Source organism: Carassius carassius, chromosome 15 (assembly GCF_963082965.1).
Source record: "Carassius carassius chromosome 15, fCarCar2.1, whole genome shotgun sequence".
In the NCBI taxonomy this organism is placed as follows: Eukaryota; Metazoa; Chordata; class Actinopteri; order Cypriniformes; family Cyprinidae; genus Carassius; species Carassius carassius.
The window spans coordinates 26,307,251-26,331,756 of NC_081769.1; the positions used below are offsets into that span (position 1 = coordinate 26,307,251).

Below are 24,506 nucleotides of genomic sequence, written 5' to 3' on the forward strand. Positions count from 1 at the left end.
GGCCGTGGTAATGAGAGCCGCTCAGACTGAGCACAAAAGCTCAAGAGAAACTAGTGGCCAATCTCTTGGTCAGCCCCCTTCCAAAGGAGAGAGAAAAGGGCAGCAGTTTGCTCTCTCTGATCACCAGCAAGAATTTCAAAGGGCATTCTGAGTCACCCTGGTCTAAAACACAGCACTGATGTTCGCCAGGAATTTATCCACTGACAAGGCTGAAAGGTTAGACTGACATTACATGCTAGCTTTGCATAAGAGCCCCTCGTAGTGAATATTTTTGCAATTCCACACACAGTGACGCCTGACCTTGTAAAATGCACGGCATTTGTTGTAACTGCAGCCACACCAAGGAAATTTACAACCTTAACCTCTGACTGCTGTCTCTGGCAATTCTGCTTAATTAAGCTGAATTTGTACTGTGATATTCAAAGTAGTTTTTTTGGTAACAGAATCATTTGAAAATGTACTTGAAGATACACACACACAAATAAATAAATAAATAAAAAAATAAAAAAAATGTTTTTCTTGTCTAATATAGGCTTCTCTATTTAATGATTTAATTCAAATGGCAAATTACAATTTTTAAAAATAAATTTGTTTAACATTTTTTACACTTCAAATGTCATTCACAGTCTGTTTAAAGAAGAAAAATGCAATCCAATAAATGGCAATGACGAAAAATACTAAAACAAAGAAAAAAAAAAATGAATACACATAATACATATTCTTAAATATACATTATGAACAACCAATCATCAGTAAATAGAAATCTACTTTTCATAGTTGAAAGCTGCATTTCATTAATTAAAAATACACTAGGACTAATCCATGTTTGATTCGTTAAAATGAATTGACTCATTAGAGTCATTCATTCAGGAATCAGACTACACTGGTTGAGCTTGTGAGAGTCATTCATTATGTAATTGGGTTAGTCACAATGTACATTAAGGAAGTCTGTAAAAACAGCACCCATTGTACTGTGTTAATATGAAATAATTTTCTATTGACTTTTCAAATGTATTTTACACTCATTATAGATTACAAATTGCATTGTGTTGTGTTTCAGCAAAAGCAAAAGTTTGTAGCAATTTTCTGTCAGGACATAATAATAAATATACTTTAAATAGACAATAAATCCATTGTTCTGTGAATTTTTTTTCTTTTGCTGTTGTTTTTGTATTGCAGTGTTTATTTCTGATTCACTAAAAAGATCAAGCTCATAAGAGTCATTTGTTTGGGAATTGGAATAAACGGGTTGTGCTGTAGGATGTCTAGATGTCTTACAGTCATGCAAGAACAGTTAGCAAACGCCATTCTGGTTCTGAATACCCTACTAACCAGTATGCAACATAAGTTGACATTCTCTGAGAAATGCCAGTTTGTTGTAATTTAGTGTTTATTAACTTTAATCTCAAAGCACGGCTAGTCATCACGAGGGTCTGACCTGCCTTATGCAGAATAAACACCATTTTATAGGCTGAGCTGAATGGATTCTCATAAGCATATTTTCCAAAATACAATGTGCATCATTTAGAAACATGCACATGACTGAGTTCTGTAATTATGCCAGTATTGTGTAAAGACCACCAAATGCCGCTTGCCTAGATAATCAAAATACATTCACACATTCTCAAGGTTCATTTCAAATCAACATCTGTTAACATGAGTCAGAACTACATGGTAAAATGGACTGACCTTGGCAACAACCTCTGCACAGGTGCCGTATAACCATGAAAGTAACAAGTCAGGCTTTACACCCACACCTGCTCTGCTCGTAACTTGCTGGCAAGGCGAGGCAGTTTGGTCTCAGTCATTGATGACGGAAAGGGCTCCTCCAGGGCAGAGACGCCTCTAGAACACTTGGCCACAATAGACTGAGGTCTGGTGATTAAAATCACATCAGTACCATGGAAACAAGGAGCTATATTGCTCCCCCTGGCCAAATTACTACACCATTTTAGGCTGTATTTTACACCAGACAATGCTATGCAGATTTTAGTGTGGGCAATTAAGGCCTGATATGTGCTCATATGCAGACAGGCTGAAACCAATAAAGGGAATAGAAGTGACTTAGTGTTTTTATGTGCATAAAAGTCAGTAGAGTCACCTCACAAACTTTCTAGAATTGAGATAACAGCCCTGTCACATTATAAATTAATTTAAATGAATTTAGGAGTACAGCTCAACTGGATATATTGGCATAGAATCTGTTATCTGTCACAGTATTTTTTCCCCACAGAAAATATGAAAGAACATTTCTGAAATTCATGTTTTTAATTAGTTAAATCTGAAAATATATCATATCATATATTAAATGAATACTGCATAATTAACTAGGATATATCTCCTAATTTTATTATTAACACATTTTCATATACAAATTACAAAATAATGAACCTCTAGATTTTTATATACAGTAAGTCTTATGTGTAGAATATAGATAAGGATATCCATTAGTCATTACTAGCCAAGTGTAAAACAGTGTGATCTCTTGCAGAGGAGTCTCTTCCTAAAACCAAACACACAGTCTTACCACTGGTGGTGCTATTGAGCTAAAAATGTGGCAGCCAATTTCCACAGCATTTATTATTGTCAGTGTCTAAAACATGGCAAACAGGTTTACTGGTATCAAAACTATAACTTTCAATTAAGCAGTTTTATTCAATATCTACTGAGAACCTTCATTCTATTATTAAACTTTCTTTTCCTCAAGACTTTGTTCTAAGTTCCATCTCTAGTAAGTGGGAGGTTTTTGAGAAACATTTATCATGTATTTAATAAATGAAAGGATAACACTTGAACTAACTAGAAGAGACAACAACCAGAAGTGCATAGAAAAAGGACAGCCTTCAAACTTACATGACTTCCTTACTTCAGTGGAACACAAAAGGTGACATTTTGGAGAATGTAATTTGTCGCTCCTTTCCATGCAATTACAAAGAATGGAGAGTGAAGCTTTCAAGCTTAAAAAAGGATACAAAAGAACCATAAAAAGCACTCTTTTGTATTCTATGAAAGAAAGAAAGAAAGTCATACAGGTTTGAAATGACAAGAGAATGAGTAAATGATGACAAGAATGAAAATTCTGAGTGAACTATTTCTTTAATATTCAATACGTGTCGTCAGACGAGACGACAGAACAGCAATCATCACAGTACTATAGACCACTTCATGCAGAAAACATCCTAATGTTTACTTAAACAGTTAACTAAGCCTCCATGAGCAACAAGAGTTAATACAAAATTAAAAATGAATGACAGCACTCAATCTCCAAATGCATTTATAATAAAGCAAAGCAAAATCCAATTTTCTGTGTATGTTGACTTTATTCTGTTTCTGTCAGCTCTGCGCCTTTCATTATTGTCTTGTGTATTTTCAGTGGCAGCCTCTATGATGCGCATGGTCTGCTTGTGTGCGTTTTCATATGAAGTGGATGAATTCCGAGTCGCTTTTGTCTTGCTCAATAATTGTAACGGATGATTCCTGTGATGAGTTTGTGCAAATCAAATGCCCGCCCCCGTTATGTCAGGTTTCAGTACACATTTTTTAGTAATGACAGTGAATCTAATAACACCTAACTTGCTCTTTAACTTGCGAGATGCTTTCTTTATATATACAAAATTGTACATTGATCCATTTTCAAAAAGGAAAATAAAAGCATGGGATACTTGTCTTTGTATTGTTCCTTTGGGATCTTTGAAGCCTTTGTAAATTAATCCAGCAAGGGGGGATGAAAGAAAGGGCAATAAAAAGGTTACAGTAGATCTAAGCAAATAGGCCAGGTTTTGATCGGACCCTTTTGATTGAGACTGCTCTCTTCCGCTGTGTTCAGTTCATAGTGTTAACAACACAGCAGACGGACCACAAGGCATCTTCCCTCCGGGGAATTTCTCTGGTTTGTGCTGGGGAGAAGACTAAAGGTTTCACGTTAACCAGTGCCATTAGATACTGTGACAGCCTTTATAAATCTTTTATCCCGTTCTTTGGGAGTGCTTCATGACAAATTGACTTTGGGGAAGGAGTCAGATAGTATCTGAGACTTTAACTGCAGAGATGGGCAAATAATCCCTGAAAACTCCTGCAACCCAAAATGAGAGAACGGAGAAGATTGACGGATTTATCTCAACCCAAACCTTTCTCTCTGTCACTGCTTTTCATTCTGGTGGATATACTCAGAAATGGACTGATAAATCTAGCCAATCCGTCTGTTCCTGTTCACTCTCACTGGTTCGTTTGTCAAAATTCAACAAATATGATGGAAAGATGTGCAATATGACAGATTCTACCTCTCTCAAAGTGAAGATGCAGTGAGCGTTTTGCTATTGAACTATATCATGATTTTAAATGCTGAATACAGTGCTTATGAAATGTATTATGCCAAGATGTGTGTTCTTGTTCTCGTTATTCTCTTCTGCTGCTTTTGCCACTTAATACGCAGCATTTTAGTACTACAATCATCACATTCGTCTTCGTTCATATCCTAAACAAAATTAAATGAAGATGAAGGATGCATTGGGAAATGCTAGACAGAAGCCTTTTAAATGGGAAACTGCATTCATCCTTCTGCATAGTAATACTCATTTCTTTTAATGTTTGCTTAAAGAAAAAATATGTCTCCTTGACAGATTTGAATCTCCATATGTGTATCTTAAGCTTTTAAAAAGCCCTGTTTAATGTAGTTAAAGTGCACCACTTAATTTATTAAATTGTAGGATAACACATTTGAGAAGACTATAGTTTGCCACAATATTGGCCACTATTCAACGTATTTTGTTTGATATAATTTTTTTTATATACTTTTATTAATGTTGTACGAGATCATTTGCGCTTCGGACAACCTTTGTTATTGTTGTCCTTGAAACGGCTAGAAGCTAGATTAACATTGTCTTAAATCATGCTGGGGTTGGCAACCGACTGTGTTTCACCAAAAATAAAGAGCCAGAGATGCCACTGGTAAGCACAGGTGATAAAACAGATGCAATATTGTTTCCCAGTATGTGGGTGGCAGAAATTTTAAGACATAAAAATAGTTTAGATTAGGAAGTACAGGTTTAAATTGTGCACTTTTCAATTCTTTTGTCAAATTAGAAATACACACTAAAGTGGAATATACACAGTTCTGAGTCACTGAATTATTCATGTTTTCTCTTTGCTTAGTTTTAAGTGCTGAAAGCTTTAATGCACCCACTTTCATTTTGCTATTTATTTATTTTTTAAATAGGGTGTTTCCTAAGTTAAAAGTGCACTGAGTCACTCCAGCCTGCTCTCTCCAGGTATCTGGGGAAGAGAAGAGCAGTTTAATTGCTACAACATGATTTATTTGACAGAGCCTGAGGCAGTTAGAATGTCCTATCCTCCTCGTATGCAGCACTGCAGAAATGTCAACCGACAACAGCCTGCATCAAAAAGTGAAACAGCAGAGGAAAAACTTCTCAAGAAGACTGATAATTTAGAAAAAAGCAAACAATAACAATTAGTTTAAGGAAGGCCTATGGAGTTTTACATAATCAAAGTTTTATTTTTTTGAAGACATACGAAAATATCCAGTTGAGGGAATACTTTGCTCAGAAATGACAATTATGTCACTATCTACAAAGCCTCATGTTGTCCCAAGTCTACAACAGTAGTTAAATTGCAAATTTCTTTAAAAAAAAGGCCCTTCAGGCCCAGAACGACATAACTATTTCCTAATGCACGCATCTAAATTCAAAAATAATACCTTTATTATAAAACATTACATCTAAACTAAATTCTAATTTAATTGGCACATGAAACACACCTCCCATCGTGAGGGGAACCCAAAAACAGAATATAAAACTGACACGATGACCAGGGGTTAACATTTCGCGTACCTTTATCCTGTGTGAAACCTCTACAGCAGTAACACTCTCCTTCCTTCTGGAACTTACTTGTCTTTAACGAACATAATTAATGAACTTAATTAATTATTTTAATTTGTTCATTAATTAACACTCCTAAAAAAAATACTCTCTCAATCTCAGACTCTCCAAGTGAGTTGTGTTTCATTCTTGTATGAACAAATCATTTGAGTGAATGATTCAATGATTCATTTATGACTGAACTTAAGACAAGGAACTTGATTCGTTTTTGAATGAATCAAATGAGTAAATGACTTAAAGTCAGTCATTTGTCGCCACCTATGGGCATTTCTATGTGACATGCAGAAAGAATAATTTTCATATATCAGTATATTACTATTCAAGAAATTTCAGAGAGAACATACAATCCTTCCAAACTACCTACAGATCAATTAAACACGTTTAACAGATATGCCTGTTGAATAAACAGCCCTTGAGGACAGTCTACTGTAATATGTCCTGTTAACACAAAGGGAAGGACTGTCTGGTAAGTTTAAGCAGCGGGGAAGCAGAAGATAAGGAAGGAATGCTGGAGTGACCTCCGTGTGGGTTGCGTGGAGAGCCTGCCTGAGAGGCATTCACAGCCACATTATTTCAGATGTTGAGCATCATGATGATGGGGGCACATATGCGAACACCTCTCACATATGGAAATGTTCTGAAGAGGAAAATGGTGAGGGTGCTAAAGAATGCCGCATCTCTTATAGCCAGTGACTCACAGGTTACTGAAAACTAAACCAATGCAAAATAGCTCTTATGACTGAGAATAAACAATGATCCGGAGAGACTCACGAGTCGAGGCAGTTATTTGACTCTGACTCAACTATCATGGTTGCCATGGTGAAATGCTGGTTTCCGTCCTGAAAAAAACTTGTTTTAAAATCAAGTGAGCTGTCTCTCTGCCTACTCCTTACATGGCCTTTCAAGACAACCTCACTTGTGAGGGAAGGCTGTGTACGTATCAATGCCACACAAATACAATACAAAGCCAAGTTTAGGTTTAATTTGTTTCAGAAAAACAATAATAATTATAACGATATAACGATAATTATAGGAAATAAATAAATAAGATGTACAGTATATGACATGTATTATCATTTAAAAAAAACATATGTTATTTAAAAATAGTTGTATTATTTTTATTAAGAAGAAGAATTGTCGTTACTCATGTTTTTTCTTTAAAGAACTAAATAATAATAATTGTATTATTATCATTAATTTATTTAATTTCTATAGATTATTTTAATTTAAAAAATTTGAAAATATTGAACAAAATATTACTTGTCAAGATTTCTTGTGCTTTCCCGCTATCCTGTATTTATTTTTTCTTCAAGTTCTTTGTAATGCATTCTGGAATAGTTATTTATTATTATTTTTATATAAATTGTATATTTTATATAATCATTATTTTTCATTATTATTATTATTTTTAATGATAATGAAGATGATGATGGTTTAAATGAATGAATGAATGAATGAATAATAGAATTTTTATTTTTAATTTATTCATGTTTTAAATAGTCATTGTTATTATTATTATTATTACTGTTAAAAAGGATATAAAGATGACATTATTATTTTTTGTGTATATATTAATGTATGTATATATATATACATATATATATATATATATATATATATATATATATATATATATATATATATATATATATATATATATATATTAATATAATTTTTATTAGTCAATATTTCTTTTGCTTTCCTGCTTGGATTATTTTTAGAGTTCTTTTTAATGCATTCTGGGATTGCATTGATTCATTTTTGAACAATAATTATTTTTCATTATTACTGATATTTTAATGATGATGATAGCTTGAATGAGTTCTTTTACTTTCTTGGATTTCTTTTTACTCTTTTAGCTCTTTGTAATGCATTCTGGGATTATTTTAATGATATAAGTGATATTGCCTTACAATATTGAAAAAAAAAGAAAAAAAAAAAGTTAGGCCTATTTTAGGAGGTGGCATAGTTCACTTGCCCTCCTTTTGAACAGCACGTTAAGCACACCTATGACGCTCTACAATGCTGAAAAGTCTCTCTTTGAGGTGGGCTGAATAAGAAATGATTAATCCTGCTAAGATGTTGCAGACAATAGACTTGATCAATACGCCTCTTCATTGGCCTGCTGGAGCTCTTCACAGTAATCGAACTCTTCTGTGCATTTTTCTTCCTTCTTCAGTTATGGCATTTCCCTCTCACCTGTCATCCACTGTCTCTGATCAATTGGGCTGCATGTCTGTCTGTTGTGTTCAATTGCATTCACGTCTACATACATATACAATAAACCTCACAGTCTGACATGAATATCTTTCTGTTTAAGCCACACACAGTGCATCCTGGGACATATTCTTTTTACTTGTTGCTTCAACCAGATCTGAATCCAGAAAGCTGTGATTGATGAAGATGCCTGCTGCATTTAACTGTCCGGACACGGTGTTCCCATTGGATGCTTTTCTTCAAGCACCATTCTGCAGGTCCCAGCGAAATATTCAGTGTCGTACAAGTAGAGGTTATTCTCTGAGTAGTGCTGATAGGTCAATGGCACTCACAGACCCATTTGCATTTAACACTGAACGCCGTGACCTTATGTGATGTCTGAGAGGCAAAAAACCATGGCCAGAATGACATTATCACTGCATCTAAATAAGAGAATAAAAAAGATCTCCCTCTAGACTATTATATTGAGCTAAATAAAAGAAATCAAAATAAAGTAAAATTAAATAAAATGTTATTCATATTTATATTTCTGTTTTTAACAAATATATATTATGACAATTATTATTTTGAACTGCAAAAATGTGCATTTCCTAAACAAATTGGTCGTGGTCCAAAAATAGGCGTCCTATTGTATAAGGAAAATAAATATAAGGAAATCTTATTTTTATCGTTGTTGTTTTTTTTGGTGTGAAATATTGTTTTGTGAGATTCACCAACTCACGTCAACACAACAGACATGGAAAAAGATTTGAAAAAAAAAAAAATAAACTTTTTTGATTTCCTAATTTGTGCAGGATACACCTATAAAAATAAAATAAAATAAAATAAAATAAAATAAAATAAAATAAAATAAATTCGTGAGACTTACTCTAAATAATGGGATTTTAATGATTGAATAAAATAATAAAGAAATAAAATAAAATAAATTCAAAAATAATTTATGAATTATTAATTATTACTTTAATTATTTTGTGCCAAATACGTGCATTTCCTGAAAAAGAATAGGCTTTGTAGTGTGTGAAAAAAAATAAAAAATCTTATAAATAAATCTGTCAGATTTTGTGAGATTCACTGCTTCACATCAACGGCGTTCTTTATGTTTTTCTTTTTATAGGATACTCCCAACTCCTAAGATACTCTTTTGCAGGATACTCCCAAGGGAGTTGGGTCATTCATGAGATTTACTCTAAGTAAGGGGATTTCAAAAATTGACTATGTGTCCAATACACAGAATTTAGCTGGCAGTAATGTGTCCTCTTTGTTTGTGAGAGAGACTCTGTGTATTGAGCGGTAGAAACACTTTTTTCCCCTGCCATTTTCCCTCTGCATGGTTTCTTCAACACTTTGTCGATGTAATTATTCCATTTATTCAATCCATTCTAGTCTGAGATCCCTCATCACCTGCTCTGAAAGAGACTCTCCTGTAGTAAGGACCTGAATTACAATGCAATTCATTTTAAAGACAAACTCACTTTGACATAATGGGAAAATAAATCTGTTTATCCCCAGCTTACAAAGATGCGTGAAACATTCAGACGTGTGCAAATTTAGAAACTATGATACATTATCAGTTAAATCCATCAGGCTCAATATGGTGATGCAATGTTATGCTACTTTTCTATCTAAAAATAGCTAAATTCTTTAGATTTCTGAAGAATATCCTGACCTCTTTTTTCTATATAATGAAAGTGAATGAAGATCCGGTCTCCAAATCATACCATAAAACTAGTCCATACTTAACTGAAGCATCATGATCACTTCAAGTGTTGAATAGATCAAACATAAGTTGTTACTCACTGAAAACTTTGCAATTAATTCATTTTTATGTGAACTATTCCTTCAAGGATTCTGTCTGCCAAGCAAAAGGTTGCAGGTTCAAACCTTTGTAAAGCTGAGAATTACTAAGATCCCAGCAGTGTGCCTCTGTTGCCAAGCAGGTCTGCTTTCTGGCTTTGAATACAATATCAAATTATGTAAATTAATATTTTTTGCCTCAGCTATACAACTTTAGTGTGTGTGTATATATATATATATATATATATATATATATATATATATATATATATATATATATATATATATATATATATATATATATATATATATATATATATATATATATATATATATATATTTTATTATTATTATTTTTTTTGTCTTTCTTGGGTAATTAGTAACTTTCTCCACAAAAGTTATTGGAGATAACGTAATGCAAGAGCAGCGTCAGTCTACTAAATAACGTGATTTCCTGAACTCTAGCCATCTGTTGAGTGGGAGGTGCCGCAGCAATTAAACAGCTTTAATGACTGAGCTGTAGAAAACACCTAGCTACAACGCCACTAACTAACACCAGCTTTACGCAAGAACATCCGTCCCACCCCCAGACTGTCATTCGCCCTCAGCGTCAGCCTGAGACCTTCCTCCGATGAAGAGTGTGTCAACACATACTTAACTTTCAGCACCACTGTCAAAACACCATTCTAAGCCCACCAAGTAAAATGTGGGAAGAAGTAGTGGGAAGTGTTTTTCATTCTTTGAGTTGAGTCTGAGAGGTTATAAAGATAATGGTTGTACAATGAGCCGTTAATGTGAAATTTTGGCTATTTTGATCTAGATAAAATCATTCAGGAATCTGATCCCAGCAGGAAGGTTTAAAAGCACAGAGGTAGTGCTGATTTATGACAGATGATCTCTGCATGAAGGTTTCGGGTCTTTAAAATTGTTTTTAAAGAAGAAGAAGAAATATATATAGTATCTTCCACAACAATAACTTGCCAAAGTAATCCAAAAGTCAGATTTAGCATAAAAATTATTTATCTAAATAAACTGTATTACAACAAGTTAAAACTTAATATTATAATTAATTACACAAAATAACAATGAGTTATATAATATCAATTATACATCAGTTAGACCTATTTAGTGAATAATTAATGATATAATTATATTTAATTGTTTAAAAGATAAAATGAATTATTTAAATAAAATATGACTTTCATAGTTGAATAATTAATGATATAATTATATTTAAGTGCATAAAAATACAATTATGCAATATGAATTATATATGACTTTAACTTCTTTTATTAATTCTAAATAAAAAAGCTTTAATTTTACAAGATGCTTCTCTTATACGGTTCTCTGGAAAACAAGGTGAAAGGAAAGACAAAAAAGAGAATTAAGGTAGAAAAATTCTAAAAATTGGCTTTCAGAGAACAACGATTGAGCCATAACAACAAAACATCCCTACACTGCCTCAATATATCCTAAACACAGGGGCAGTGCATCTTTTTAGCCTGATATTTTCGTTGAAACGCCCTTTAAGTCTGTTTTACTATGTGAGATGGCATGTACAAGGAATCTGACAGAACACAATAAAAAATTGCAGTATGGAGGTAAAAGGATGCAAAAAGCCAACAAATGCCATTTTTTTTGCCATATAATGTAACATTGCTTTACGTTATTTCTCTGCAAGATTGCTCTGTGTATTGCTCACATGTCTTTCAGCCATTTAAAATGCAATTAAAATGTCTGTTGTGAGCTGACAAATGTCTTCATCTGACTCGGCAAGAATAAATCTCTTTAATGCGTACAGTGACGACAGTAATTTTATGTACGCCCAAAAGAGGAATACATGCAAACTAATTTGTTAAAGCTTTCTAGAATACATCTGATGAAGTGTCATTTTTGTATATTAAATGGTGTGCCATTTTTAGATTTTTTTAGATATTAGATATTATACATTCCCTTGTGTTTAATACCCAGAGACAAGTCATTTCAAGAGTTGATTTTCCTAAAAAAAAACTGGTACAACAACCTGTTTTTCTGACCAATAGAAAACTGTTTGAAAACAGTATTTTTTTTAGCAGTACCGTTTGGTGATGCTCCACCTTTGAAATGATGACCATTTCTTTAGATGTCATAACATTATCAACAGCTTCCTCACCCTGAATTTACAATGCTTAGCTGTTGAGATGAAAAGTTCCATAATGCATTTATTAAAATTAATGATCGTGCTACTAGCTATCATCTGTAATCTCTGCACATCAATTCCAGTCATTAGGATTTATTGCAGTCTGAAATCATTAAGCATTAAATACATAAAGTGCGTGCAAATGCAATTTACTTCCTGTCACTTCAGTTTTAAAACTGGTGTTTTGTGTTTTTGTTCCTAAAAAGTAGTAATTATGATGAAATGAGCTCAATTAGACACTCACCTAAAACTCCTTCTTACTCTTCAGGTAAAAATGTCCCCTTCAAAATAGCCCCTGAGGTGTGTTTGAAACTATAAATACAAAATTAATACCTAATTACATCTGTGTGTATTTCCAGATTTAAACATCCTTTTTAAGGTATATCACATTGCAATTCTCCCTACATCTATGTGTGTTGAGTGCTAGTAGGCAGACATTCATGCGGTTGAATAATTGCCCTTTGGACAGGATATTGTGTTTTACAGGAAATGAAATACTCAGAACACAAAAGATGAAAAATGTACCCTCAAATATTACGTTTCAACCTTCATATTTTTGAAACAATGTCCACGTCCGTTTTTAAAAGCAATAAGGATGATGCTTGTTCCCCATGTAAACAGGCTTTCACAGGCATGTGCAGCTGATTATTGGCCACATCTCCGCTCTGTTGACTAACGGGGATGCGGTAATGGAATATCGTTGTGTCTTTATGAAGTCCCTTTTAAATCGGCTCCCCTTTTCCAGGTAGAAATTGTGCTTTGATGGTAACAAAATGTATGGGGAATAGGCTGGCTCTGCTGCTCCTCATTACTGCCAGAGCCTAGCTTGTCTAGTCCGACCGCAGCCCTGTGACTCATTTCTTCAGTGAGTGAACGAACGCCATCGCTCCACTCTCCTTTATTAGCATGAAAGCTTTTCTGGCAGATCGCACTCTCTGAAGAGCTCCCTTAGCAAAGGCATCCATTTGTTGCTTTAGTGACGGCATAATTCGAACACCTCGGGAAGGTAGAGACGTCATTATTAGTAATTGACTGCTCATGCAGTGCATTTTATTTAGATTTTGTGGAGTTAGTGTAAGCTGATCAAGAATGTTGGCTTGGAAGGAGAGTGCCACTTGTGCTTCATATATTGCAAATGTTTAAATGCACACTGCATTTTCATAGAGTTATGGTCATAGGTCTATATTGTGAGCCACTAAAGAATGAATCATGGTTCATTCAGGTTCGGAAGGTATGTGGCAAGGCTTGTAAGATGTACACACTAACAACTCAGAAACAAAACAATTTCTCAAACTAATTTGTTCTCATGGATGTGCATTTCAGTAGCATGATTTTCTGTTTCTATTTGGCGTACTATTTGTATGCAGAAATTGACTTTGGCGTGCATATGATACACCAGTTAGTTTTGGGGTAGGTGCATATTATATGTACGCCAAAATGTGCATCTTATGCACGCCAACAAAGTGCGTATCACATGCACACAAAAACTGTGTATTAATAAATATCGTATGCATGACAAAGTCAGTTTCTCCATATAAATAGTATGTAAAACACACACACACACACACACACACACACACACACACACAAAATTGTACTTGATACACATTTTCATGAGACCGGGCTCTCTCAAACTCAAACATTTCTGTGTTTGTTCATAAGGCAAGACAAATACCAGAAATATATGCAGGATAAACAACAATATAAATATATATAGAGAGATAATCTTGTTGGATAGTTAGTTATTAGTTAGTTTTTTATATAAAAAAAAAAATTCCATGTACACAACATACATCAATGGCAGGTTATCATTACTGAATAAAAATTATTTCCACCTCTTTCATTCCTTAAAAAGACTAAAAACTAAAAAGACACTTTCTTTTCTTATGTAAAATTAGAATCACAAAGTTTCATTTTCTATTTTGGATGCTCATGTCTCAGCTACAGTATCTTGAAAAAGTGACTGATGTTTGACTAATAACACTATGCAAACTAAGTATTCTTGTTCATTTATTTTAATAGCCTTTCCAATTATGCAAGCAACAATATCCATTTGAAGTTATTGGTGGTGTATGCTGGTTCAATTGGACTTCATGTTGAAATTTATGTTTATTGCTTAAGTTTACGGCGAAGATGATTTCACCGACCATTTCTTTTTCTCCTTTGCTGGTGTACAACCAAGACTAGCCGAGCTACAGTATATGGACAATTCCAGCATGGAAAGACATTGTCTTAGCAGTTTTTTTTTTTTTTTTTAATAGCTCTAGTTATTTTTTATTTCTTCCTGACATCTGTACTCCCTTTCCAAATAAATACTTGGCCCCTAATCTTAAAGGAACAGTTCATGTTGAAGATTCACTCACCCCCAGGCCTTCCAAAATGTAAATGAGTTTGCTTCTCCATAGGAACAGATTTGGAGAAACGTAGCTTTTCTTCACTCGCTCACTAAAGGATCCTCTGCAGTGAATGGGTGCCGTCAAAATGAGAGTCCAAACAGCTTATCTTCAGTCCATCAATGTATGTACTGTGAAGTGAAAAGCTGCATGGCACACCAAAATATTGTGCCATGTTCAATAATAATGCTTCCCAGTGAAAAAGTCCATCCCAATTGTCCTCTCCCATGAAAACTCTCCAACATATTTGTTAAGAACTGTTTGTCTTGTAAACAGTGATTGATCTGCACATATGTCTCTCCTGATGACGACATGACCAATTCACTTAAAAGCATTCATGAGCAAGTGATGTAATAATAATTTCTGTTCTGTAATAATGTAATAAAATCTGTTCTGATGAAGGAACAAACTCCTCTACATCTTGGATGGCATGCAGGTGAGTAAATTGTCATCAAACTTTTATTTCTGGTGAATTATTCCTTTAAAGATTTAAATTTGGACAGTATAGTAACTTGTAATTCATTATGTTTATGCACGCTCCCTGTAGATAAAACCTTTAGTAATGTATAAAATTATTTGCTACTGTGGTGGTTTTCATTTTGTAATACACAATCCTTCACTAAGGACTTTTGTGTCATGTGTCAAGTATGAATGAGTCTGTAGAGTTGCGTGCGAGTCTGTGTATCCCCATCTGTCATTGAGGGTGCATGAATGGATGCGAGTGTGTGTTTTCTGAGGAAGGTGTTAAAAATAGGGTAACATTAATCACTGACTGAAGCAGACACAGATCAGTTTGGATGGGCCGTGGCCAGGCATCTCTGGCAGACCTCAGTGTCTGAGAGTGAGACTGACAGGCTTTAAATCAGTTCCTGTCTGTGGTTGTCACAGCAGATGGATTCGAGACAGATTTACCACCGGAGCGAACCAGGAGGCTGGAGGGAGGTCAGTAAGCACAGACAAAAACGCTGAGTGGGACAGAGTGAAAAATCCCAAGGGTGAAATTTTAAAAAATTGCTTTAGAAAGCTCTCTTTTTCCTCTCATTGGAAAGGTTTAGAAAGGTCGGGAGCAGACTCTTAAACAAACAAGAATCAACGAGCATGCAAAATCCTCTCTAACCTCTAAATGGATGTGTGATGCATTGCTGGCATTCCACAGGTTGAACATCATGCATTTCCTTTTAAAACATGATCATAGTACATTTTAAAAAAGATTTTTCAAAATCACTGGAGTATGTTTTACATTAATATATTATTTTAGTCTTTCACATTTCAAGTCAAATTCAATGTTGCTTGCCGTTATTTGTAATTACAGTATTTGTCAAAATTACTAGCCATTTCTGTATGAAAGTTGTTTCAAAGTCAATTCTACACCAACAGTCACTGACATAGACATTGAATTATTAATAAATGTTCATGTTTTGAAAGAAGTCTCATCATGTCTCAATTAGGCCTCATACGGCATGACAGAACGGAGTGAAAACAGTACTATTGAGAAATATTATTACAATCTAAAACTGTTTTCGATACATCACAATTCAAAGGTTTGGGGTAATTCAGATTTAAAAAAAGGTTTTATTCAATGCATTCCTTAAAATTACAAAAAATGACAGTAAAGAAATTTATACAAGTCATTTGTTACAAAAGATTTCCATGTTAAATAAATGCAGATCTTTACAGTTACTGAAGAATCCTGAAAACTATATATTATGGTTATTTCACAAAAATATAACTAATTTTAACACTGATAATAGCAAAGACCATTATTAATAATGGAGTACCAATAATAATTGACCAAATCAGCATAAAAGGATTTCTGAAAGATAACAAAGACTGTCCAAAAAGAACAGGGAGTTCTTTTAAATGGCAATATTTCATAATATAATTTTTTTAACTGTATTTTTGATCAAATAAATGCAGCCTTAGTGATCATAAGAGACTTTTGATGAGTTGTATACATTGGCTTGTTAATGATTATTACTTTGAAGCAGACTCTTTTTGCATTGTGTTTGACCGAAACAATCTCACTACTTCTCCAGCTTCCTACTTACAAACTCCGGAAATGAATGAGTTATAATATCAGCTTCAGGAGAAACTGCTGAAGAGCTGCATATAAATAGAGGAAGATGAAGCTGCAAGTCAATTTTGATACCTTCAGACTGCACCTATCTATTTTTAATAATGCAATTAGATCGAGCTGGTATGCTCATTTCACTAAATTGGTCTCTGAGAACCAGAACACCCCAAGGGTGCTATTCTGGACCACTGACAGGCTTCTAAACGCCTCTCTTAGAAGTCATCCCGACATAATCCCAGGCTTTGAATGTGATAAGTTGGCAGTGTTCCCTAGAAAAGTATCAACAGTAAGGCTGGATATAAACAAAATTTTAAAATAGTGCATTTGAGACTGTTATTGTATCATTTACCATGCAGGAAGCTAATTTAGTAGTTTTTAATGTTGTTAAACCATATGCATTGAGGGAAGTGTATTAGATCTTACTTCATATAGCTAATTACTTTAATTATTTTAGAAATGTTGCATGATTAATTTTGCCTCCACAATCCAGGAATTAATTTTTTTTTTTTTTTTTGCAGCATATTTTTTTATTGTCACTTTTAAATTATTTAATTATATAAAATAATTTATATAATTAAATTATAAAAAAGAAAAAAAAAATCTTGCTGACTCCAAACATACGGTAGTATACATGTAATTATTTAAAATGATAAATGTTGATTATTACTAACTTTTGTCGTTATTTATTGATTTATTTGAAATCCCTTCTGGTGCTGTTATTGCACTGCATGAAAGGTACAATATAAAGTTGCATGGATTTATTGACGGAGCTGCATCAGATGAAAACTAATGAGAATTACAGCAGTGAGTGCTTTCCAAGTAATTTTGTCAATTTTACCTTATGAACAAACACATATTGAGCAAAACTGCATGGCTGGAATACTAAGAATGGTGATTTACATATAATTGAATCCAGATTATATTTAATTAGGCCTCATCTGGAATGACTGAAAGCACATCCCTGGAACACACACATATGCCATGTAAGGCTTCAAAGAAGGTAATTTGCTATTTAGATGTTATAATATGACTTAAATGGAGATGTAAACTTATATTTCCTACTGACATACTATAGCAAACGATAGAATTAAAAATGTACAAATTATAGTCCATTACTGATTAAAATATAAATGATAAAAAAAAAAAATGTAGTTAGTAATGTAATCTGTTGGATTGCACACATTAGGTATTCCACTAACAAGTCCTATTTGCCATCTAAAACTATTATATAACATTTATATGCATATTTTATGCCAGTGTCTTTTATGACCTCATATAACTGATGCACATTTAAAATAATTCGTCTTACTAAAGAACTGTTTACAGTAAGCCAGTCCAAGAAGTCAATTATTCAAATAATGCAATGTTGCAGAAAACACTATACAGAGCACCAGAGTATTTTCAAATAATGGCAAATCTCTCTCTTAGCAACATGTGGAAAGCATTTGAGAAATATACTGTACAGTACACGAAAGCAATGACTGACAGACGGATGGGTGATAAGCTGTAGTCTATTATCTGACTCCACTTAGTGCTGCACTCCATGCTATTTAAAAATTAATCCAGACTTGCATTTAGTTTGTATACATGGGTTATCATATTTTTTAATGGTGTTGGCCTATTGGATGTTTGTTATAAAATGTCAGTCATGCAAGTTGCCAAATTAACTAGCATGACTGACATTTGCAACAGCCAAATACGAATCAAAGTATCCACCAGTCAATTCCAACTAAACAACCTGAAGCTTCATTACATATAGTGCAGCTTACTACCGCTTGTTTAATTAGACAGTGGAATCAAAACATTCCATAAGGTTCTGTCCAAATCAAAGGTCAATGAATAATTATCTTGGCAGAACATGCTTTCTTATGTCCCTATGAAATAAACATCCATCTGTTGGTTTACTCGTATCTTAACATGCTTCGTTAACTTAAGGTGTTTAATTAGAATATCGTGTTCTCCAGCGCATCTTTCTAGCAGACACAGGTTACGGAGGTCCTATAGCAAACACCTCATAAATATATGAAAGGTGTTTAGCAGCACTGTAACTGCTGCATTACACAGGCTCCATGGGCTTGTTTATTGGTCAAAACAGCTCTGATTACTGCGCTTCAGTTTATGGGGAAACTTTGAAAACAGATGTCCTCATGCATTAGTGAACCCATTATAAAAATTTAACACACAGCAATGAGACAAAGCCAGTGGGGTTATGTTCATTTAATTATTACTTTGATATTCCTCTGCTGTTATTTTCCCTCTTAGCTGTGTTTATGTTTGTCTCCGGTTTGTCTTACCATTTTGTTTACACAAATCATATATACAGAACACATGAACCTTTTAAAAATAATTGAGAGTGTTCGCAAACAAAATTTTAGGCCGTACCTTAAATTTCAAATAATGTTAATAAAACTGTCCAATGTTTATAACATCAATGTGATATATTTTTATATTCTTTATTACTGTAACTAAGTTCTAATATTTTCTCTTCTTCTTGTCTCTTTCTTATGCTTAATTATTCATTTACAATGTATTTCATATGTGATTCATCAATACTATTTGTTTTTGTAGCAGCAGTGGATCTATTAATGCAAATTTTATGGATCTATTTTCTATAATAGTATTCTTTCTAGTTTATTGCAAGCAGCGATGTATTAAAAAACTGTTGAGTAACTAATGCTGACATAATTAGGTTCAGGACACTGGGTCGCTCTGTGGTGACATGGAATAAATGCCCTCTATTTGCAGCATGGCCACATTTTCCCTCCCACTACATTCCCGTGACTCCAATCCTAATGTATTATTTTAATGGAATAATAACACACATTCATTATCACAAGCATTTATGATTGGTTAAATCTTTATCAGCGGATTTATAGACTCATCAGATGAAAATGCAGAGCAAAGAGCATGTAGTTATTTTAGTATTATTTATATACTATGTATTAATGTTTTGAATTGACTTTTATTGATATGTTTGAACTGATCATCCAACTGTTTATCCATCCATCCATCCATTCACCCAACTTACAACTATCCATCCATCCATCCATTCACCCAACATACAACTACCCATCCATCAATCCATCCATCTATCATCCAACTGTTTATCCATCCATCTATCCATCCAGCCATCCATCCATCCATCCATTCACCCAACATACAACTATCCATCCATCCATTCACCCAACATACAACTATCCATCCATCCATCCATCCATCCATCCATCCATCCATCCACCCAACATACAACTATCCATCCATCAATCCATCCATCCATCTATCATCCAACTGTTTATCCATCCATCCATCCATCTATCTATCTGGACACTCGCCACAGCCAACGAGACGTCAAAAAGTTTCACAGTGCCATAAATATGACATCTAACCCTTTATTATATAGATATACTTTTTTTATTAGAAATATGACACATTCATTTTGTGCTCTGAAAACTGTACAATAACAAAGAAACCCCAGTGAAATTAAAAAAGGGAGTGTGGAAAGGCAGGGAGAGGAGGGAGAGGAGGAGAAGGAGGGGTTAATGGTGGAGAATTCAGGCAAGTACGTATCATCTGGAGTGACAGTCAGTGATACCGAAATACACACCGTTACATGATGTAACAGAACACTGATAAAGTCCATTAACCCAATGAAATTTGGGGGTGTTGGAATCAGAATCAATGATAACTATAATAATGTTAACAATATTCCCCAAGCACAGTAAGAAAGATATGTATAGGCTAAAATTAATTTAGTAGAACTCTTCTGGAAATAATTACAATGCTGTACAACAGGACTCTGAGGAGTGAGTCTTGTGCTTTCTCTGTGTGCGACCACAACCTAACCAGAGAATAACACCCCTCTGCAGTTTCATATATGACTATTAATAATATATATTTATATATTCATATTCATCTCCGTTTTCTCTTTCAAACATGATTCTGCACGCAATCTGAGACTCAGCAGTTTGTTTCAGGTCTCTCAGCTCCAGTGATTCTGATGAAAACATCAAGCGAATGAAGACGTGTCGGTTCTCATGAACCCACCAGCTGGACCGCCAACCTGCTTCCGAGCTGAATCTTATGCTGAAGTCGCTTCGGCCTCGACCGACTTTCAAAAGATCCCAAGGTCGGTGCGGTGCACAGGACAGCACAGTGGCGAAGCAGTGGGCTGTACTGGCTCAGAAGAGCGTTTGAGACAGATTAACAGTCAAATGGCTTTGGGCAATCACGTCGCCTCTTGCGCCCCAAGCGTACGCATGTGTTGTGTGTCACACTGATCAACAACGATGATAATACGACTAATAATATTCAAGAATTTGATTTGAATGACGTGTAGCTCACTTGATTCCTACCGGGAAATTTGAAAGCTTCTTCTCTCTCTTCCATAAATGTGACATGATCACTAATTTGTGTGTTGTGTGTTTGTGTGTATCCAGAGGTGTAAGAAATTGAAGGCCACTCACTAAGGCTCATCTGCTCTTACTCTGAATTTCAGTCCTTCTCTTCAGTCAGTCACTCCCAGCATTCAACTTGCCCAGTTCAGCCGTTCTTGGTAGCGCCAGCTCATTAACATAGCAACAGGCTCAGACCTGGTTTTTCGAAAGTGTTATGATTCGCTTTGACATTAAGGAAAAGGCCATTCCAGGATCAAAAAACAAAACAAAAAACAACACAAATAAAAATTGCACAGCCATCTTGCTTTCTCTCTCCTTGCATACTTTTGTTTCTCCACACTCTCAAATCTCACTCCCTCTCTCTGTCCCTTTTCCCTGCGAGTAGTTTGTTCTGTTTCTCTGAATGCTCTGGGGGTCTCTCAGACCTCCGTCTGCAGGTCCATGATCTCTTGGCCCATCAGAGGGATGGTGGCGCTGGCCTTCTCCCATTCCACCGCTTGCATTTCTAGAGGAGAGGCCTGTAGGGGCTCCAGCTCCTTACGCACCCATGACGGTGGTGAGTGGGTCTTCCTTATGCCCTCCCACGCCCGCTTACTGGGGGTCTGCTGCTTGTCCTGCATTAACAAGAATAAAAATATTTTAGGGTGAATTTTTTCGTAAAATTTTTAGTTCACTGCAAAATCAGGTCACATGAAGTACAACCAAACTATACTTGTCGAAGTACTGCCAATGAGGCCATCCAGCCAGATGAAAATGAATATTATTATCAGGACATATTATAACATTATTATAATTATTGAAAAATATAAGTAATTGATTTCATGTCTTTTGGTCAATATAAATGTACTTATATTTTGATATTGGTAATAGAAAAAGTAGAAAAAAATACAATAAAACGAATAAATTTTCTTTTTTTAATAAAATTAAGCTACAGTATGCCCTGTAATTAGTAATGTCAAGATAAAAAACACGTTTTGTTATTGTGAATTTAATACATTATCAAATTGATTAATGAATTAATATAGAAAAACTGAACTGAATTTAATTAAATGCTGCCTTGCATTAACAAGATCACTATAAATAATAATTAAAGACATTTTCATTATATAATATGATATAATATCATATTATATTATAAACTCATCAGGAAAATTTCACAAAACTTGCACACTCCAATATCTCAATGCAAAGTATAATTTACACTACTGGTAAAAAGTTGTGGCCTAATGGTTAGAGATTTGAACCCATAATCCCATGGTTGTGAGTTCAAGTCTTGGGCTGGCAGGGAATGTGGGTGGACAGAGTGAAGTATGCTCTCTCCACCCTCAATACCATGTCTTAGGTGCCCTTGAGCAAGGCACCGAACCCCCAACTGCTCCCCGGGTGCTGCAGCATTAATGGCTGCCCACTGCTCCGGGTGTGTGTGTGTGTTTACACTTTGGATGGGTTAAATGCAGAGCATGAATTCCTAGTATGGGTCACCATACTTGGCTGTATGTCATGTCACTTACAAAATAATTTTCAATCTTTTAATGTTTTAGAATGATTTCTGAAGGATCATGTGATACTGAAGACTGAGTAATGGCTGCTGAAAATTACACTTTGTTATCACCTGAATAAATAGCATATATATATATATATATATATATATATATATATATATATATACATAGAAAATGTTTATTTGTAATAATATTTCACAATATTGTTGTCTTACTGTTGTATTTTTGATCAAATAAATGCAGCCTTGGTGAGCATTAGAGTCTTTTTTTTAACAACCATAGTTATTTTTTAATTTTGACTGGTATTGTATAATTTCTTTTGATTTTAATACAAAATATATATATTTTTTATGAGATCCTCTTAATGACAAATAGAAAAGGAGGGAGAGTGATGAGTATAAGTTCATACACTAAGATTGGTTTTATCGCTTCCTCCTGATGACACGCTCCATCTCTTCCCAGTCTTCCCGTCCACTGGGGGAGAATCTCTGTCCTTCTCTGCATGCTGCAGCTTCCTGTTTAAGTCCTGGAACATGTCCTGGTGACGCTTGCGTGTATGCATGATCTTCTGCAAGACAAAACCCGCATTTAAACCTTTGCAGAGATGAACGAAACTGCACCACACAAGACTGCTGTCATTAGTGGAAAGATTTACATTACACTGACCTCAAAGTCCAGCTCTGCATAGCGCGATTTTCGTCTCTAAAAGGGCAAATAAGAAAGGGATGTTATTGTGCATCCTTTCAGAGTTGTCTTAGGGGGAAAACAGCAAATGGGTCATTCCCAAAATATAGTGACAATCATGTCCTTAGACTTTTCACTCATAAGAAAGACTTTATAGATTTCAAGAAATTCCATATAAAAGGCCTAATTCAATACTGTACATAATAGTTTAATCTTGAGCAATCCTCTTTTTTTTCTGTTATACATTATTTATATATTTACTATTTATACTAATTTAGTTTTTCTAGTTCAAGTGCAAAATAAATAAATAAAATAAAACAATTAACTTTAGAGAAAAAGAAAATCAACATAATATAATAAAAAATGTATAAACATTAGTGCACAATACAATTTATTATTAATTTAATAAAAAATATAATATTAAATAAATATGTTAAATTAACATTTAAAGAAACTAATATAAAATTTCATATAATTGTCATCAGTATAAATTTAAGCTATTTTGATTTTGAAAACACAGAAAGTAACAAAATAAGTTTTGTCTTGTGATTAGTAGTAATGTTAAGATAATAAAGGAATAAAATGTAATAAATCCTAATAAATCCTTTTATAATGAATATAGGGAAAACAACTTTTATTTTATTATATTTTGTAATATTTTATAAGTCAATACTGTTTGAGAATGGCCCAGATGCAATAAGTAGAGGAAAATCAATTGTAAAATTTCGGGCACTTTGGACAGATTTTGTAAAAGCATTGTGCTGCTAGTTTCCGTGGAGCTCCTGGCACGAGCATGTGGTAAACAGCTTGTGACCGAATGGCCTTTCTTTAGCCTGTTGGAGAGCGTCTGAGGGCAGTCTGACATTCTGCCTGCGCTGTGCGTTGCTAAACAGCTGTGAGCCCACAATGCATTCTGGGTGCATGTCTGGCCTTAGGTGAGGAGGAATCCACGCTTGTCATCTGCTCCCCTTTTAAAGCATGAGCAAAATCTGACCTTTGCATAGACCTTCTTTTCTAAGAGGGATAACTGCAAATGCAAAGAGGCATAATTTATGAAGCCTTCTTTAACTTCCTTCCTTTTTGAATCTGCATATTTTTTATTCCATGAAGTGTTTCGACGCAGTTTTTATTGAAAGCGAGTGCATGTGCATTGGCTGATGTCAGTTGAAATGTAACTCTGAGCCACGTAATGACAGTCCTCTACGCAGACACTCGCCACAAACATGCTTTTTTCACTCCGCACATAAATTAGGACACTCGCTCCCTTGTGGCAGATATGACAAACATTGATGTGAATTCACAGCCTTGTAGGCAGATGGGTCTACAGCAAGTTTCTTTGGACCAGAAATCAAAGTGTCCATCAGTTACTAGAAAT

The 24,506-nt window shown here is 34.4% G+C and overlaps 1 protein-coding gene across 10 annotated transcripts in view; it reads right to left on the minus strand.

Annotated features, from left to right (window-relative positions):
* Positions 1-19,939: 19,939 nt before the first annotated feature.
* Positions 19,940-24,506, minus strand: part of adgrb1a (adhesion G protein-coupled receptor B1a) — an 89,494-nt gene continuing 84,927 nt past the window's right edge. For 9 of the 10 annotated variants that reach the window (XM_059568261.1, XM_059568265.1, XM_059568258.1 and 6 more), the window contains 3 exons: positions 23,114-23,149; positions 22,857-23,015; positions 19,940-21,559 (listed from right to left, as the gene is read on the minus strand). In XM_059568261.1, the coding sequence (XP_059424244.1) occupies positions 21,365-21,559; positions 22,857-23,015; positions 23,114-23,149 (390 nt within the window). In that variant the 3' untranslated portion in view covers positions 19,940-21,364. The remainder of the gene's footprint in view (positions 21,560-22,856; positions 23,016-23,113; positions 23,150-24,506) is intronic. The other variant, XM_059568262.1, reaches the window with a different exon arrangement.